At 36.6% G+C, this 21034-nt stretch overlaps 1 protein-coding gene across 19 annotated transcripts in view; it reads right to left on the reverse strand.

Annotated features, from left to right (window-relative positions):
• The window catches only part of CDC42BPA (CDC42 binding protein kinase alpha), a 325266-nt gene that overhangs the window by 136043 nt on the left and 168189 nt on the right, over nucleotides 1–21034 (reverse strand). For all 19 annotated transcript variants that reach the window (XM_030868499.3, XM_060304871.2, XM_060305121.2 and 16 more), the window contains 4 exons: nucleotides 18653–18853; nucleotides 16662–16910; nucleotides 14249–14328; nucleotides 11342–11508 (listed from right to left, as the gene is read on the reverse strand). In XM_030868499.3, coding sequence (XP_030724359.1) covers nucleotides 11342–11508; nucleotides 14249–14328; nucleotides 16662–16910; nucleotides 18653–18853 — 697 coding nt within the window. The remainder of the gene's footprint in view (nucleotides 1–11341; nucleotides 11509–14248; nucleotides 14329–16661; nucleotides 16911–18652; nucleotides 18854–21034) is intronic.

A 21034-nucleotide genomic window follows, 5' to 3' on the forward strand; every position in this document is an offset into this window, starting at 1 on the left:
ATATATTTAAAACTCCAAGGGACTGTGACCTTCAGAGGATGGAGATTTTCTAATTTATCTTCATCATCTGTACAGAGAACAGTATCATGATATTCATATGCATGGTGGTCAGCAAGTATTTGTTAATTTGAATTAAAGATATAAGATATACCATATTGTGCATTCAATCATGATCTTCTACATCCAATAAGTATTTCTTACACATTTTCTTTTTCTTTCGATTCAAGACATGTTGAAAACTGGTACTTTCTGTATTGATTATTTTTAAAAGAATATCCTTTTTTTTAAGGACATCTAAGTTGGGAGCAGAAAATGGGGAGAATAAAAACATCCACTGGACATTAGTAGTTTTTTTCCTTCTACACCCCACACACTGCAGGGTATGGAGGTGGGATAGGTATCCTTCCTCCTCTTTGTCACCTCTGTCCTCCCTATAAATCTCAGGTCTGCTAAAATGCCCATTACTTGGGTTTTTTTTTTAACTTTTTATTTTATATTGGAGTATAGTTCATTAACAACATTGTGTTAGTTTCAGGTATACAACAAAGTGATTCAGTTATACATATACATGTATCTATTCTTTTTCAAATTCTTTTCCCACTTAGATTTCTACAGAATATGAGGCAGAGCTCCCCGTGTAATACAGTTTGGGACCGATATGTACCCACTGCTATATTTAAAATGGATAACCAACAAGGACCTACCGTATGACCCATGACCTGTTTATTACAGTTATCCACTGCCCTTCCTTCCATTACAACTCTTTTTATTATTATTCTTAGTGACTTTAACAATAAAAGAGACGATCTATCCAACTGGCTTCACAGGCACACAAACCCCTTATGCAGACACTGTTGAGGCTGTTTACCCAGCAGCTACCCCTCTCTTCCTGCTTGTGCACCAAATTCAGGTATCAGGCTACAGTGCGCTTAGGCAAGGTAGGCTCAGCCGAAAGGAATAAGGCTGCCATCAGTCATGCCAATCTCATTCTACATTGCCAGGACTGGTTAAGAATTAGGCACGTGAACTCGTTAGAATGAATGGTACCTTGAGAGGTCCCGTTAAGTGAGACATGTATGAAAGGAAATGAACCTTCCTTTTTTTTTTCTTTTTTTGGTCTTTGGATGTGTGAAGTCATGAAGTCTGGAACTTTGACAGTAATGTGGAATCATGAGGGAAACGCCAAGAAAATCACAGAGAAGCTAACCCTGATAAGAGCACAGAAACTGTGTACTTCTGATTCCTTAAGTGAGATAAGAAATCTGTATTATTTAAGAATTCTATTACTTGCTGCCTAAAACAACCTAGCTGGTAGACGTCTCTCCAGCACAACCACCAAATCTATTGGTCATGCCCTAGACCTGTGGCTCTGACCTTACTTAGAAATGTGCATGTGTGCGGGGGTGGGGAGGTGGGGAATGGAGGTTGGGGTGGGCTCCTAGGAGACTGCTACAGACTTTTACTGTCTGGGGACCAATGTGAAACAGTCTCTCACATCAAAGAATTACCCTGCCCCAAATGCTTGTAGTTCACCTACTGAGAAATGCTGCTGTCATTATTAATAACTATATAGCCTCCAACATCCTGATTTCAAGTAAATACTCTCTATCTCTTATATTTACAGTTTAACTTACTGTAGGGACCCCTTCAGTAATTTTTCATTCCCACCAAGAGTGCCAATCCACTGTTCCTAACACTATTTCCTTTTCTCTTTTCTTCCTTACTTATCCAGGTTAGATTCCTTGGTCCATCACTACTACTGCTTTGCATACACACCTTGGATTCCTTTGCTCTTCTCTCCTCCACTGTACTTAGCCTAGAATGCCCCAGTCTTCCCTAAATCCTACTCTCCTTCTACTCCGTGCTTTCACCTTAATAGCTGAAAGTGATGGAAGAAAGCCCAACCATTCAAAATTCATGTCTAAATAGTTTGGCGATGCCTGATGCCAACTAAAAACTGGCACTTGCCATCTGCCTCTAGCAGCCGCTGACCTTCAACACCCCCTGAAAGGAGATCAGTGTGGAGATCAAGAATGAGGCACTCTGTGCTCTGGGAAACACTGGCAGAGCAGGTCTTCAGATAATTTTCAGGACAGATATTTTCAGGACAAAATTTTACGTGCCCAATTCTTGCATCTTCTCACATCTAGAAAAGCACTAAAATCATTAACCATGACATCTGCTCCTTGTGACTAGCAGCAACCTTCTGCCAAAATGTGTGCTTCACTGCATGTACCCCTCTTCACTAAAATCATATATAATACCTTCCCCCTTACCTCTTCGGAGCAGTTTCTCAGAGCTACCTGAAATGCTGTCTCCCAAGCTATAGTCCTCATTTTACCCCAAATAAAACTTGACTCACAATTCACACATTGTGCATTTTTTTCAATCAACACTGGCAATCCTAAAATATTTCCCTAGTCCATTCACTCCTCTCTCTTCTCTAAACTTACCATTTCACATCTTCTCTTTTTCTTGTCAAAAATCTAATAGGAAAAAAACCCCAAAAATCCCCAAAAACTAACACATTCTCTACCTTCCTTATTCTCAGCTGATGACCCTGCTTTGTATTTGATTTATCGTCTGTTTCCTCAAAGTGGAGTGTGAGCATTGAGAGGGCAGGTATTTTTTTCTTTTTCTGTTCATTATTATATCCCCAGTCATGTGCAGAACAATTCCTGCCTAACTGGTGCTCAACAAGTAGCGAACAAATAGATGAATCAGCTTAAATGTTAACCTATGCCATTGTATGAAATGAAACAGGTGTTAGTACCAAAAGGCAACGATCTAATATTTTCTGGGTTTGTTTTGGGCAAATGACACCAACTGTATGTAATGACACTCTCTAAGAACAGATTAAAGAATTTAAAACATCAAAAAAACCTGGGACATAGGAACTTCTCATTCAGAATAGGATGGAGTAGGAAGTAACAGGTCATTTCTCTATCACTCCTGTTGCAAAAGGTAAAAATACACTATATAATTTGAAAAAAACTTATTTTTACAAACATCATGTATCTGGGAAAGCAAAGAGAACTAAGTAAAATAAACCAGAGAGGGATGAGCCATTCTAAGGTGAAAAGGCCATGACAGCTGCCTCTTACCTCAGAATCTTATCCAATTCTGTGAGCACATGAATTGAGGGATAGGACGCTGGAAAATAAATGACAAATTCTGGAGAATGGGTGGGCTGGTGCAACAATTTGGAAACTTCAGGATCCCTATATATGCAGTGGTATTTTCCTCATGGTATATTTGCTGTATCTGGAGACTGTATGGGAAGTTAAGGAGCTTCTAAAAGTCAGACCAAAGTCTCCTACAGTATTGAAGTATTTCAGAGACAAAGTCTTGCTTGAGGAAAAGAGCCTATTTCAAACACATGGCCCATCTAGACATTTGCCAAATTTGAAAGTGGCATGGGGTAAGAGTCTGAAGGTCAGAATAAATCTCTCACAGTTGATAGAGCAAGTCCAAACCAGGTTCCAGCTAGTTTTCCTTCATGACATTTGAAACCAGAAGTAGGTTGAATCTAATTAAAACTGCAACCCAGCCTTGTCTTAGTTCAATTCCTGATTGGACCAAAAAAAAAGGGAAAACTCTCTCTGGAGTGAAAATAACATAATAACATCATTCTCTATGTTATTTTTATTCATGATATTTGTCATACAATAAAAATTGAGACATTTGGAAAAGCAGGAAGGTGTGATCATTAATCAGAAGAAAAAACAGAAAGAGAGACACACGCAGATGGTTCAGGTGTTAAAATTAGCCGACAAGACTTTAAAATAAATATTATCGATGTTAAAGAAAACATAGGGGAAAAAAGACAAAAGAGTGGGAAATTTCAATGCAGAACTGAAAACTATAAGAATGAATCAAATGATTATTCCTTAACTAAAAGAGACAATATTTGAAATTAAGACTCATTGAATGGGCTTAACATCAGAACAGATACAGCAGACGACAAGACAAATGAACCTGAAAGCAAGTGAATAGAGAATATCCAAATTAAGCACAAAAAAACCTAAGAATGGAAGAAACAGGACTGAACATAAAATGAATGTGGGACACAGTCTAAGATAAATGTAATTGGAGTCCCAGAAGAAGAAGAGATAGTGAATGGGGCAAAAGAAATATCTACAGAGATTATGCTTAGAACTTTCCAAAATTGATGAAAGATATCAATCAAGATTTCAGAAGCTCAGTGAATCCCCAACAGGATTTTCCATTAATACAAAGAAAACTACACCCAGGTAGATCATAGCCAAACTGTTTGAAAGTGAAGTTAAGCAGAAATACTTAAAAGCAACCAGAGGGGAGGAAGAAAAGATACATTCAAGAGACCAAGATTAATAGTTGGCTGGCTTCTCAAATATAATGGAAGTCAGTAAACAATGAAATAATATCTATAGAGCACTGAAAGAAAAAACTGCCAAGCTAGAATTCTAACCCAGCAAATATTCTTCAAAAATGAAGGCAAAATAAAGACATCTCAGGCAAACAAAAATGGAGAGATTTAGTTATAACACACACAATCATAAGAAACACTAAAGGAAGTTTTTCAGACTAAAGAAAAATGATTCTGGATGGATACATGGATCACTAGAAAGAAATAAGAACACAAAAAGGGTAAATTTGTGGGTAAAAAAAATATTTTAAAAATTAATGAGTAATAAATATTGAAAGCAAGAATAAAATAAATGTACTGAAACGTTTACAACACACATAGAGGTAAACTATAAAACAACAACAACATAAAGGGCTGTTATAAGGGTCTTATATTGTTTGTGAAGTTGAAAAATAAAAATTATTTAAAAGACATGTAAAGACCTAATGGGAAAAAAGGGCAAGAACCTACACAAGACTGAATATCCAAATGAACAGTAAATATTACTTATTAGAGAAATATAAATTTAAAATCATAGCAAAACTCCACTATACAGATACCAGAATGGCTAAAATTTAAAAAGCTGACAATATCAAATTCTGATGGGAATATATAGCAAGTGAAACTCATATATTATTAGTGAAACTATTGATGCAATCACTTTTGAAAACTCTTTGGCAATATTTTCTAAAGCTGAAAATATGCTATCCTATGACCCATAAATCCTACTCCTAGGTAGATATCCAAGAGAAATAAGTACATATGACCATCAAGAGAAAGATATAACAATATTCACAGAAGCTATGTTTATAATAGTCTATATCTGGAAATAACTCAAATGTTCAACAACAACAGCTTAGATGATACGGTCTGAATACCTGTGGTCCCCCACCAAATTCATATGTTGAAATTCTAACCCCAAAGATGATGTTATTATGAGGTGGGGTCTTGGGAGGTGTTTAAGTTACAGTTATAAGGACGGAGCCCTCATGCATGGGATTAATGCCTTATAAAAGAGAACCCACAGGGATCCCTAGCCCTTTCCACCAGGTGAGGACACGGCAAGAAGGTGCTGGCTATGAATCCTCACTTGACCATGTTGGCACTTTGATCTTGGACTTCCAGCCTCCAGAACTGGGAGAAATAAATTCCTATTGTTTATAAGCCACCCAATCTGTTGTATTTTTTAAAATAAAAGTCAGGGGCTTCCCGGGTGGCACAGTGGTTGAGAGTCCGCCTGCCGATGCAGGGGACACGGGTTCCTGTCCCGGTCCGGGAAGATCCCACATGCCGCAGAGCGGCTGGGCCCGTGAGCCATGGCCGCTGAGCCTGCATGTCCGGAGCCTGTGCTCCACAACGGGAGAGGCCACAACAGTGAGAGGCCCGCGTACCGCCAAAAAAAAAAAAAAAAAAAAAGTCAGAACTCAGACATTGGATAAATTTTTTTAGTATTTGTATACAATGTAACACTCAACAGCAGTTAAAAGAAAAGGAACTATTGATATTTACACATGGAAAACCATGTTATTAAAAAAAGAGATACAAATGAGAACATACTGTATGAAACCATTTATATGAAGTTCAAAGGTAAAATTAATTGATGCTGAAAAAATTTAGGATAGTGTTTACTTCAGAGTTGTAAGCTACAAACTGGGAAGGAGCATGATGGAACCTTATCCTATGCTAGAAGTGTTCTATATAGTGATTGGGGGGGCAAGTTACATAAAAGTACACTAATATAAACATTTACGGGGCTTACAATTTGAAGTGAGTACTTGCACACTTTACTGTATGCATATCACCATTTAAAAATCAAAACTGAGTGACATCAGTATCATGCCCCTATGGGTCATTCCTTTTTCCTCTCCCTTCGATTTACAACTAATTGGACATCCATAACTGAACAAAATTGCTTCTGCACAGCACACCAGGACACCAGAGATACATCCATATGTGTATCCAAAAGTGGGTAGACTGGACCTCAGAGGAGGCTGCAGATCCAAGGTACCGGCAACAGTGACCTCTCTAGCAGAGGAGGTAGAAAGTGAAAGTGATGAGTGAAAGTGCTGGGCTGTGAAGGCTGTGAGGGCTGCAGCTGGAGGGACGCTGTTGCTTTTCAGCAATACCCGGATTTCTGAGGGGGGGGTGGGGGAAGGGTAGGAAGGAAAGAAGGCAGACAAAGAGAAATGAAGGAATGCATTTCCTGCTGTCTGTCCACAGATTTCTGGACTCCTCCACTAAAAAGCCCCAGGTACTAAGCATACACCTCCTACACTCTGCCAACAGCTTTTACCATGCACACACTCCAAACTTTAGTGGAGGGTCATCTCTGGTAAGAGAAAGCCAAATTTTGTGCTATAGCGCCACCTTCTGGAAAACAAAAGAAAGGCTTCTGATTGCCAAGCTGCTGAACTTAGAATCAAAGTAAAGCCTTACCTAAATAAGAAAGGTGTTTGCTACTTCAAATGTGATGGCAGAGGCACAGTTCATGAAACACTATGAAAAATCATGGTAACGCAGTATCCCCAAAAAATGACAATTCTCTAGGCAACCAACTCAAAGACACAGAATATTGCAATCTAACTGATAAAGAATTCAAAATAGTTGTTATGAAGAAATTCAACAAGCTACAAGAAAACTCAGAAAGGCAACTCAGTGAACTCAGGAATAAAATTAATGAACAGAAAGAGCACTTTACCAAAGAGATTGAAATTATAAAAAAAGAACAAAACAAAAATTCTGAAGCTGAAGAATTCAATAAGTGATATGAATACTGCATTAGAAAGCACTGGAAATAGAACAGATCAGATGGAAGAAAGAATAAGCCATATGGAGGAGAGGAATTTAGAAATGATTCAGGTGGAAGAGGAAAGAGAACTAAGTTTTTTTGTTTGTTTGTTTGTTTTTGCGGTACGCAGGCCTCTCACTGTTGTGGCCTCTCCCGTTGCGGAGCACTGGCTCCGGACGCGCAGGCTCAGCGGCCATGGCTCATGGGCCTAGCCGCTCCGCAGCATGTGGGATCTTCCCGGACCGGGGCACGAACCCATGTCCCCTGCATCGGCAAGCAGACTCTCAACCACTGCGCCACCAGGGAAGCCCTCTGTTTTTTTTTTTTTTTTTTTAAGTGAAGAAACCCTACAAGAGCTATCAGACTCCATTTAAAAAGCCAAAATAAGAATAATGGGTATACCAGAAGAAGAGAGGGAGAAACGGGCAGAGAGTTTATTTAATGAAATAATACCTGAGAACTTCCCAAACCTGGGGAAAAAACCGGACATACAAATCTATGAAGCCAATAGAACACCTTGCTATCTCAATGCAAAAAAAAGACCTTTTCCAGCACACATTATAATGAAACTGTCAAAAGTACAGCGGAAACTAACACAACATTGTAAAGCAACTATACTCCAATTAAAAAAAAAAGTCAATGCTAAAGAAAGAATTTTAAAGGCAACCAGGGAAAAAAAGAAAGTATCCTCCAAAGGAAGCTCCATTAGGCGATAAGCAGATTTCTCAGCAGAAACTCTATAGGCCAGGGGAGAGTGGAATAACATACTCAAAAGTATTGAAAGATAAAAGTTGTCAGCCAAGAATACTCTATCTGGCAAAGTTATTCTTCAGATATGAAGGAGAAATAAAGGCTTTCCACATAAATAAAAGCTGAGGGAGTTCACCACCACTAGACCTGTCTTACAAGAAATGCTGAAAGGAGCTCTTCAAGCTGAAACAAAAAGTTGAAAGTACACAAAACTCTGATTAAGGTGACAAATAGACAGTCAGAATTAGAAAATTGTAACTGTATTTTACAATAGTGTGTTAAACAATTATAGCATAAGTGTTAAAGAAAAAGAGCATTAAAAATTACTGTACTACAATTTGGTAGCAAATTCACAGCATAAAAAGTGATCATCTGTGACATCAAAAATCTAAAAGGAGATGTAAAAGGATGAAACCTTTACAGGTGAATGAAGATAAGTCGCTATAGGCAGAAAAAGGACTATTTTATCAATTAGATATTTTATGTAAACCTCATGGTAAAGACAAAGCAAAAATCTAAAAGAGAGACATGAGACGTAAAAAAGGGGACAGTGAGCAAATCACCATGGAAAATCATCAACTTACAAAGGCAGACAAAAAAAAGAAGGGGCAAAAAAAAAGAACCAATGGAGATACAAAATAACCAGAAGGCAAAAGACCAATGGCAATAGTAAGTCCTTACATACCAATAACCACCCTAAATGTAAAGGGATTGAATTCACCAATCAAAAGGCACAGAGTGGATGAAAAAAAAAAATCAAGTTCCAACTATATGCTGCCTACAGGAGACTCATTTCAGCTCTAAAGACAAGTAAGCTCAAAGTGAAGGGATGGAAGATGATATTCCAAGCAGAGACCAAAACAAAGTGGGCGTGGCTATACTTATATCAGACAAAATACACTCAGGCCAAAGACAGTAACAAGAGACAAAGAAGGTCATTATATATAATGATAAAGGGGTCAATAAATCAAGAAGATATAACAATTGTTAATATATATGCTCCAAACACCTGAGCACAGAAATATATTAAGCAAATACTAACAAACCCTAAGAGAGAAATAGACAACAACAGAATAATAGTAGGGGACATCAATATGCCACTATCACCAATGGATAAATTGTACAGCCAGAAAAATCAATAAGGAAGCGTTGGAATTGAACCATCTTTAGAACAAACAGATTTAACAGACATATACAGAACATTCCTTCCAGCAGCAGCAGAATACACATTCTGCTCAAGTGCACACAGAACATTCCCCAGGATAGATCATATGACAGGACACAAAACGTATCTTTACAAACATAATATTGAAATCATACCAACTATCTTTTCTGGCCACAGCTGTATGAAAGTAGAAATCAGTAAAGAGAGGAAAGTGAGAAGATCTACAAATATGTGGAAGCAAAATAACATGCTTCTGAACAACCAACGGGTGAAAGGAGAAATCAAAAGAGAAAAAATCTCAAATTAAAATGGAAATATGACATATCAAATTTGTGAGATGCAGCAAAAGCAGTTCTGAGAGGAAAGTTTACAGCAATAAATGCATATATTAAGAAATTAGAAATATCTCAAATAACCTAATCTTACACCTCAAGGAACTAAAAAAAGAAGAACAAATTAAGCCCAAAGTTAGCAGAAGGAAGGAAATAACAAAGTTCAGGGCAGAAATGAATGCAATAGGACAAGAAAAACTACAGAAAGGATCAACAAAACTAAGCTGTTTTTTTAAAAAGACAAACAAAAGTGACAAAATATCTAGACTAAGAAACAAAGAGAGAAGACTCAAATAAATAAAATTAGAAATGAAAGGGGAGACATTACAAGTGATGCCGTAGAAATATAGATGCTCATAAAAGACTACTATGGACAAGTGTATGCCAAGACATTACATAACCTAGAAGAAACTAACACATTTCTAGAAACACAACCTATCAAGATTGAATCAGGAGGAATTAGAAAATCTGAACAGACCAATAATGAGTAAAGAGATTGAGTCAATAATCAGAAACCTCCCAACAAAGAAAATCCCAGGACCAGATGGCTTCACTGGTGAATTCTACCAAACATTTAAAGAATAATTAACACCAATCCTCCTCAAACTTTTCCAAAATACTGAGACCGGAACACTTCCAAACTCATTCTATGAGGCCACCATTACCTTGATACCAAAACCAGATAAGGAGACCACAAGAAAACTACAGTTGACCCTTGAACAACACGTTTTTGAACTGCACAGGTCCATTTATACACGAATTTTTTTCAGTAAATGTGTACTACAATACTACATGATCCCCAGTGGTTGAGTCTGCAGATGCAGAACCATGGTTTCAGAGGAATGACTGTAAAGTTATACGCAGATTTTTGACTGCATGGGGCTTGTGCCTCTAACCCCTGTGCTGTTCAAGGGTCAGCATTAACCAATATCCCTGATGAATATAGATGTAAAAATTTTCAGCAAAATATTAGCAAACCAAATTAAAGAACACACTGAAAGGATTATACGGGGCTTCCCTGGTGGCGCAGTGGTTAAGAATCCACCTGCCAATGCAGGGGACACGGGTTAGAGCCCTGGTCCAGGAAGATCTCACATGCCACGGAACAACTAAGCCTGTGCACCACAACTACTGAGCCTGTGCTCTAGAGCCCGCAAGCCACCACTACTGAGCCCACGTGCCACAGCTACTGAAGCCCACATGCCTAGAGCCCGTGCTCCGCAACAAGAGAAGCCACTGCAATGAGAAGTCCACACACCGCAACCAAGAGTAGCCCCTGCTTGCCGCAACTAGAGAAAGCCCGCGTGCAGCAACGAAGAACCAACACAGCCAAATTAATTAATTTTTAAAAAGAGTTACAAGTTTCATGATTATAGATACATTCCTTCATTCACTAAAGGAATGCATACATTGTATGTAACGTATAAACATTATTGCAACCATTGTATATAAGTAAAATACATTGTATATAACATTTTTTGTAGAAAATAAAGCAGGAAAGTGGGAGGGGTGGGGGTGGTGGGACGAGGTAAGGCAGGGAAATCAGTTAGGAAGCTATTGCAATAATACAGATGAGAACGGAGAAAATATGGCAGGGCATCATATAAAGTGCAGTAGGATAAGAAGGGTTCCATTTTTCTTGGTAGTTCTATTTTCCTATCCCAGAGGTATTTATTCCCACACTTTTATATACATACATATATAGCTGTGGGAAACAAATGCTATTTTGCTGTTTATTGTTAATTATGTGAGTTTACGTAAATGGCATTATACTGTATTCTGTATAAATTTCTACAACTTGCTTTTATCCATTTAATAAAAAATTTCTTTTCAAGATAAAACAACCACTTATAATAAATAGCATCTACACTGTGAGTCCAATACAAAAAGGGAAAATGTTATCTTTAAAGTGTATTTACCTTGAAGCTTTCTACTAAGTTCAAGTTTTTCCTGTTCAAGGCGTTTAATTCTTCTTTCATAAGCTTCGGTCGCTAAGTTGTTATCTAGAGTTCTCTGAACATTAACATCGAGATCCAGTGGAGCGGGACCAGCTGTAACTCTTAAACAGCTCCGATCAGACAGAACACTGAAAAAAAGGGGAAAAAACGTGGGTTTACACTGAAACAATAAGTTTGAAGAGAAAAAGATAACCTTTTGAAATTGTTCATTTAAAACATCATTTGAACATCTAGTTATAGCTAGCCATCTGGAGTGATTACAAAACATATTTTTTTGCAAAATCACCATAAACAATTCTCTAGAAGCATTTTTGAAAATGAAAACTTAAATAGCCCAAATTCTCTTGAATTTATTTTAATATCACAAATTATAAGATGAAGTTTGCTGAAGGGTTATTGGTAGCTTAAAACAATGTGACCACCTAAGTGAGACAGTAGTCAAAAGCACCAACCATGGTCGTCTTTGGAATTCAAAAGTGAAATGCCTTCATAAGCTACAAGGATATACTGTTCAACACAAAGAATATAGCCAATATCTTATAATAACGATAAATGGAGTATAACCTTTAAAAATTGTGAAGCACTTTATTGTACATCTGTAACTTATATTGTACATAAACTGTATACGTCAATTAAAAAAACTTTTAAGTGAAATGCTTTCTTTAATTCCATACAATTTAATTAAAAACATTTGAAGTGCTGGACATTCAGCAGTGAGCAAAATGCACAACACTTGCCCATGGAGCAAGCTTTATATTCCAGTGGCAGAGACAAAAATAAACAAACAAGTAAAATATGCAATACATTAGACAGTGTTATATGCTAAGGAGAAAACATCAAGCAGGAAAGGGGGAAATGAAGTATTAAAGCAGAGTAAATAAAAAATGTAGATAAAGTGGTCAGGAAAGCCATCACTCAGAAAGTAACTGAGTAAGTCCAGAAGGAATAAGGGGACCTGCCAAGGAAACATGAGAGGAAAGAGCATTCCCGGCAGATGAAACAGAAGTACGAAAGCCCTATCAACTATACTTCAACAAAATAAATTTAAAAAACAAAGAAAAAAGAAGTGCAAAAGCCCCGAGACAGGAGTATGTCTGGCACGTTCACGGGCCAGAAAGGAGACCTATGTGGCTGAGAAGTGAGCAAGGGGAAGAATAGTAGGAAATAGAATCAGAAAGATAAAGTGAGCCAGTCTTGTAGGGCCCTATAAGAACTTTAGAGTTAAGATATGAAGCCACTGGAGTTGGGGGCAGTGAGAACTGGTCCTGAACAGGGGAGTGACATACTCTTGACTTATCTTTTAGCAGGATCACTCAGATAGGTTCAGAGAAATATAAGAAATGAGGTTACAAACATCTGAAATAGGTGATTAAGAGAGATTTTAAGTAGAAGTGAGGAGAGAGGCCTCAGCTGAAAATACACATTTAGGAGTCATCAGCAAATAATACCAGAGCACCAGAGCATAAACAAAAAAGATCCAAAGATGAAGTGATAGGACACAGGGAGAGTAGGAGGAATGTGGAGAATGAGAAGGGGTGGCCAGAAAGGTAAGGAGAAACGAGGCAAGTGCTCTGGAAGCTAACAGGAGAGAGTGTTTTAATGGGAAGGAGCCGGGACAAATGAGATGAGACTAGGCAAATAAGTCAGACTAGGACTGAGAAATGATTGCTAAACTTAGCAACATGGAGGTCAGTGGTGACATGGATAAAAGCAGTTTGCATGAAGTGATGGGAGCATAAACCTGACTGGAGTGGTGCCAAGAAAGAAGAGTATGAGAAAAATGGACAAAGTACAGACAACAATTTGAAGTAACTCTCCTACAATTAAGAGCAGAAAAATGGTTGGTAGCAGGTAAAGAAAGTTAGATGAACAGTTTTTATATTTTGCTTTAAGATGGGAGAAAAAACTGCATGTTTGTGAGCTGATGGAAATGATCTGTTATGCAAATGACACAGAAAGGGAAAAATTTATGATGTAACAGCAATGCGCTAGAGTAAGTAAGAGAAGAAAGAAGGGATGCGGCTTAGCTAGGGAGATCACACCGTCATCCATAAAAAGAAGACTACATGGGTCCAGCGGTGGGAAGGTGGTAAATGTGGTGATGTGAACTTGGGGAGGTTGTCTGCTGACCGCTTCAACCTCTCTGTGAAAGAGGAAGCGAGATCATCAGGTGAGACTAAGTATGACAGGGGTTTTAGAGGAAAAGTATAAAGTATGAAATAGTTACCTAGGAGAGTGGAAGAGTGAATACACTAGGGTAACACAGTATATTTGCCAGGCAGCAATAAGTGGCACCTGAGGTTGGTAATCATGAACTTAAAGTGAGACCAGTAAGAATGGACAGATATTTTTCTCCAGACACTTTGAACTGCACAGGTATTGGCAGAAAACGGAACTGTAATAATGAATGTCAACTTAGCAAAACCAGTGTTACAGAATAACAGACAGTCAAGGAATTGAGGGGGCACCCAAGGAGTGACTATAGTCATTCTCAATGATATTTAAGGAAAGGTAAGGAGGAAAGAGAAGATATGAGTGGAATGAGGGTCAGTGAAAAGAATGTTAAGATCAGTGGGTTGAAAGTTCTGATGCTTGACACCTAGAAAATATTTATTCAATAGCATGGGACTCTTCTAATTCCTGCCCTGTTGCTAAGCGTTAGATTCTGAGCTCTCTATTTGTCCTCCAAAATGAGTTAAGATTCTTATATGTTCTATTCACTTTGTAATGTCTAACTTTTTCCAGTAGCTTCACCCTTTTTCTAAAAATTTTTTTACAAGGCTCTCTTATGCATTATATTTTTTAAAACCTCAATTCATTTTTAATTTGACTTAAATCATCCAAATCATGTTAACTTTTCAAACTTACCAGCTACTAGTATATGTAAAACCAACAAATGGCAGATGGTGACCAGAAAATGCAGTATGTGTTGGTGGGGGCATTGTTTCCTAAAGGAGGAAAAAACATCTGGTAAGAAATGAATAACTATAAACTGCAGGCTGGGCTATAAATATTACCTGTCAATAGTAAGTAGGTGACTGATCAATTTAGAAACATTGCTAAGTTTGGTACAGACATTTAGTGATAAAAAATTTAGATCATAAATATTGCTATTGTAGAATTCTAATAAAATGAAAAGGAAGATTTAAAGTCTGACGGATACTGAGTAGAATCATTATTCACATATTCCATATTTGCAAATTTGCCTAGTCGCTGAAATTTATTTGTAGCCCAAAATCAACATTCACAAATACTTTTGTAGTCATTTGCAGACACTTGCAGAGCAAAGAAAAAATTGAGTTGTGCTACGCACATGTTACCAGCTGGAGTTGAACAAGGAGACGTATGCCTTCTTGTTTCAGCTCTCATACTATAAACAAGTGGGTTTTTTTCAATGTCTACATGTGCCACATTTTCCTCATTTTTGTGTTTCTTACAGGTGATTTTGCTATCTAAAATGGCCTCCAAGAGCAGTGCTGAGATGCCATCTATTGTGTCCAAACAAGAAGGCTGTAATGTGCCTTACAAAAGAAACGTGTGTTAGACACGCTTCATTCCAGCATGAGTCACAGTGCCGTTGGCCATGAGTTTGACATCAATGAATTGACAATATATGTTAAATAAGGTGTCTTTAAATAGAAACACACATCAAACAAGGTATTGTGTGGCTAATGTATTGCACTGATTGGTTGATGAGAACATTATGACCAGAGGCTCACAGGAACCTGACTGTGTATTTCCCCTGGGAACAATGGTTCAGGATTCACTAATACAGTATTTGCAGCAACTTTACTGAACATAACTATAGCAAATAGTCAGAATCAACTTTACTGTGTATTTAATTTGGAATGACTCACAATTCCTGTTAACAGTAATTCTTGTAATAAAAAAAACTGATGAGGAAACTCCATTTAATTCTTTCTTGTGAGGTTCAGTAAGGAAAGTATAAGAGAAGTTCTTATCTGTCTTGAATATGGTACTTACTGAACAGTGGAAAGTAAATTCTTAGTGCAGAATTAAACCCATAAGAAATAACTGAATAAAAATGAAAGTTCAAAATAAGAAGGCTAAGGACCTACTGTATAGCAGAGGGAACACTTCTCAATACTCTGTAATGACCTATATGGGAGAACAATCTAAAAAAGAGTGGATATATGTATTTGTATAACTGATTCACTTTGCTATATAGCAGAAACTAACACAACCTTGTAAATCAACTGTACTCCAATAAAATTTTTTTTTAAATTAAGAAGGCTAAAAAGACAAAAGAAAAAAAATTGTGTTATTTCCCTAAATTTTAATTTAATATAACCTAATGGTTTAGAGCAGAGGTTGACAAACTATGCTGGCCTGCTTTGGTATGGCCCACAAACTAAAAATGGAGGACTATTTGGCTAATCCACTGGTCAGCCACCTGCCGCAAACAGAGCTATAACTTTAGGTTAATAAGGCTATAGATTTTCTCTCCCCATTCATTTCCTACCAAGTTTGCTATTTTTAGTGGCAACACCACTGGACATAGATATTTAGCTCTACAATCAAGTCAGCTCCCTCTGTCAGCAAAACGGCTGGTTTTTACAAGCAGCTCCATGCTAGCAGTTCTACCGTCCCCATTAAGCTGAGGGAAAAGTTGGGAGGGCTGTTTTTAACCAAAGTTCAACAGTATTTCATGAATAAATGCTTCTCAATTTATTTACCTTGGGTTTGATTTATTAAGCCCTGAAATGGTTGTTTTTGACAATTTTGCCCAGTTTCAACGTGGTTTTTAAGGAGAGATTTGCCAATGTCTTCACTCTGCCATCATGAAGTCCACTTTTTAAAGCATCTAATTTGTCCTCTTTTTTTTTTGCGGTACGCGGGCCTCTCACTGTTGTGGCCTCTCCCGTTGCGGAGCAACAGGCTCCGGACGCGCAGGCTCAGTGGCCATGGCTCACGGGCGCACGTGGGCTCCTCCCAGACTGGGGCACGAACCCGTGTCCCCTGCATCGGCAGGCGGACTCTCAACCACTGCGCCACCAGGGAAGCCCCTAATTTGTCCTCTTCTTAAGAAACGTAATGACATAACTAATCTAAGAAGTAAATCTTTGAATTTTAATTTAGCTCCTAGTCATGAATAACTATGCTCACCTCAGTTAGCTCTTTTAATTTCTTGATTTAGGGAGAGTAAATACTGGAAGCCACGATAACTGTTTGATAATTGGTAAGGTGATCTATAAAATTACTTTATAACCATATTTACAAAAAAAAGCAAGACAGAACTTCTTTACAATGTCATACTCACAGAATTCTTTAAACAATCATCATCCACATCAAAATTTGATGTATCTGTTGGGCTACTAACTTCTGGAATGTAAGGTGCTTCACAGTTTCGAATATTATCCCAATCAATTCCACTGAAAAATGGGTGTTTCTTAAAGTCTTCTATTCCATTTTGACCAAGTCGATGTTCTCTGCTACAAATGAGCCTTCGAATAAGATCCTTAGCATTTTCAGAGACATCAGCCACTTGAGCTGGAAACTGAAACCTCTCCTAAACACAGAATAATAGAAACAAAATATAACAAAATATAGAAACAAAATATAAATCACTATTCAATTTACTAAGTAGGTTGATGTTAGCATTGACTTTCTTAAAAATACATTTTCTTTTAAAAATATCTAATAAATATATATGGTACACTGTCCTACAACAGTGTAAAGCAATTATACTCCAATAAAAATGGTTTTTAAATAATAAGAATATATGGTACAAAGTACTGATACTAAAAGAGATGCAGGAATAAATTAAAAAGGATAATTTTCCTAAAAGAACTTTTCATTTCATATGTGACTTAGTCATAGATGCACTACAGAAAGAATAAGTTAAATGCTAAAACACCTTAAATGCTCTCAAAATGAATTCATTAAATGTAGTAGAATGTGACTCAGTATTTTAATAGTGTATATGATTGATAATGTTCATATAAGTCACATACTAATGATTAATAGTATGGAACATTTTTAAAGAATGTAATACATACTTTACACTACGAGAAGTGCGTTACTCCTTTAGCTCATTTAATCCTCAGAGCAACTGTATAAGGTAGATACTCCTATTACTCTAAGTTTATAGAAGAGGAAACAAAGAAACAGTTCAAGCAATTTGCTTGATGTCACACAACTAATAAATGGTAATAAACTGATTTGAACTGAAACTGTCTGATTCCAGAATCTGTGCTCTTAACAACCATGTTATAGTACAATGATTTCTATCTGAAATGCTTTACATGCTATTTACAACTTTGTAGCTATTTCTTGTCTTTCAACTCTTCGTTACTACTCAGCAGATTATCTTTGCAGCCAGGTAGAAAAGCATTGACTCTATAAGACTGATTTATATATATGTGTAGCAATTAATCATAATTGTATCACCAGAACAAATTAAAAAGAACAGACTGTCCCTCCCTTTATGGGATATTCCTATTCATATTCTAGGTTTCTGCAATTGCTCACAATCTTCTGAGACTGATAATCAGACTCTTCCTCTTCTTGTACAATCTATTTCACTTGGCACTAAATGGATTAAAGTTTATTCATTCTTTCCTGCTCTGCATCTGGACTGTTTCCAATGTTTGGTGACCATAAATAATACTGGGATAGGTATCTTTGTACATATATCCTTGTTCTACGAATATTTTCCCTAGGGTAGATTCCTAGAACTGAAGTTACTCAACCAAATGTTTTAACCATTTTTTTTTAAGGCTGTCGATGCATACTTATAAACTTCTTGACAGAAAGATTATATCAATTCACATTCCTATCAACAACGTCTAACAATTTCCACCTCACTGGATTATTTACAGTAACAAGTACTATTTTTCTTTTCATCTTTGCCAATTTGACGGGGAAGAAAAGGATGCTCTTCTTATTTTAATTTGCATTTTATTTATTAAGATTGAGAATTTTAAATGCATTCTAGTCATGATTATACTTATACTATATAGTAATGATATAAATTATCTGCTTATGATCTTTGTTATTCTACTGAAGAGAACATTTAATTTTCTACTTATTAGCACCTCTAATGAAATACAGGAGAAGGTGAAAACTAGTAATTTTATGCATAATTTATGGATCTTGATTACTCATATTTGTCATGTCCCTTATTAGCATAGAAATTAGATTGTTTATTGTTCTTGGAAAATCATTTTTTTAAATATCACATTTTAATTTTATTGAATATTATATGTATTATTTACCACATTAATTTGAAAATTAGTAAAATATACTAACTTTGTGATTCATGATTTTTCCATATGTTTCCACCAGAGATTCTGCATAAAATGGTGTTTCTCCATAAAGCATTTCATACATACAGACCCCCAAAGACCACCAGTCACACTCAGGTCCATATCTGCCTTTTCCATCTTCCATGGCTTGAAGGATTTCAGGAGAGATATAATCTGGAGTTCCAACAGCCACTGAGGACTGTACCTGAAGAAGTTCACATTTTTAGTAATCTACCATAATATATTAGAAACAAATAATAATTTTAAATTAGAAACATTTACTTAAAAATACAATAGCATTACTTCATAACAACAACTTCATCATTATCTGAATTTAGCCTCCTTGTCCATATAAGTTAAAATTTATATAAGCACCACACCAACAAGTTCTCCAGATTTTTTAACACTATAGAACGTTTAATATAGCTGTTACTTAATTGACTACATTTAGGGTAACAATATGATTTGAACACCACAGCCACTAACCACAAATTGAATATATATTTTAGAACATTCTTATTACTGATATTATCTATCCAACACTTAAATATGAAAAATGGGACTGTGAAAACTTTACAATTAATTAGGGGGAAAAATAAAAAAGTCTGGCTAATACTATGAGCAGACTGGAGATTATTTTAAAACACTTTAATGAAAACCTAAGGAAATAAATGTTAACAATGTCCCGCAAACTACTTATGTATTTTAAAAAATTATAAAAGGGAAAAAAATATATCCTTCAAAAAATAAAGTCCCAACAGAGAAAAAGAACTGGGCATACAATTATGGCCAGTTGGATGTAAATTAGAAAACAACAGCTAAAAAAGATCCTGGGCACATGTCTTGTAAGGTATTCCAAAGTAAAAGAAAATTGGTTCTTTATGTTTTAAGAGAACATATCAAGCAATGAACATTCTCAAGATAAAATAATGGTTAATACTCTGAGTTTTCTAGACTAAATTACCATTCTTAATAATCATTAGAATAGACTTCCTCCTTGGCAATACTGAGATTAAGTAATTTGAAAACTCTTCTACTACAAACTCTTAAAAGTACTAGATAAAATATAACAACCATTTTTATAAATACATAAATGAGCCTTTAAATAAAGAGACAGTCTTAGGGGCCCAGTAATCAAGAAATGATTGAGAACCAGGGCGATAAACATTGAAGCAGGAGTGCAGTCGGAGAAATACTGGTTTTCATTTTCTAGGTACTTGGCTTTTAACGTATACATAAGGACAAAAGGAAAGACCTTGAACTTACAGGATGCTTGAAGTGAGAGGCTGCCCCATATAACCTTTACCCTAAAAGGCATATTGTAAGGAAAAGGTGAATTATAAAAATCTGCCACTCAGCAGAGAAAGATTAAGACATTTTGTCTATCTTGACTGTGACTGATATGTGAAAAAACTTTCCTCCTTTAGAAATTCATAACTTTAGGTCACATAGTCCCACCATTTGGAATTCTAATGCACAGGGTTTCTGCTGTTCAGAAGTTCTCAAGCCAAGAAACTGGCAAAAATACTGGCACCAGGTTAGGTGCCCCTAGAAAGCCTGGCATAACAAATTCAAAACTACCGTGGAGGACACATGCTCAAACTTGGCCACGTATAATTCTCACACATGAAAGGCCATTGAAGATGAGCTCACAATCCAATAATATAACAAAATGAGGAGACATTCTATTACAAGCAAAAGTCAGAAATCCAAACAATTAGACCTCTAACAATTATCAGTTCCACTTCATGAAATAAGTATGTTTAAAATTATTAGACATATTAAAAAATCAAAAACATAAGAAAAAGATAAAAAAAATTAAAGAGAGGTCCTAGATATGGAAAAAAGTAGTCATTGAAATAAAAGATATGAAAAAATAAATGAAATCGGATCCACTACTATACACGCTGTAGTTAAACTGCAGAGCACCAAAGGCAAGAGATCTTAAAAACATTAGAGAATAAAGAGAGATTTTTCTACTAAGGAATGACAATTAGACTGACAGCTGAATTATAATACTAACACAGCAGTCAGAAGAAAATGGAATTGTATTTTCAAAGTGATGAGACAAAATAATTGTCAATATTATATTCCCTACCTATCTAAATTATAATATAGGAATGAGGGTTAAATAAAGATATTTTCATACAAAGATTGAGTGAACTACCACTTGCAGCCCTTTTCAGTTGAACAAAAGTACTAAAGGATATACTTCAGAATCAAGAAATATAACCCAGAGCTTCCCTGGTGGCGCAGTGGTTAAGAGTCTGCCTGCCGATGCAGGGGACGTGGGTTCATGACCCGGTCCGGGAAGATCCCACATGCCGCGGAGCGGCTGGGCCCCTGAGCCATTGCTGCTGAGCTTGCGCGTCTGGAGCCTGTGCTC

The sequence above is a fragment of the Globicephala melas genome, chromosome 1 (genome assembly GCF_963455315.2).
Source record: "Globicephala melas chromosome 1, mGloMel1.2, whole genome shotgun sequence".
Lineage (NCBI taxonomy): Eukaryota > Metazoa > Chordata > Mammalia > Artiodactyla > Delphinidae > Globicephala > Globicephala melas.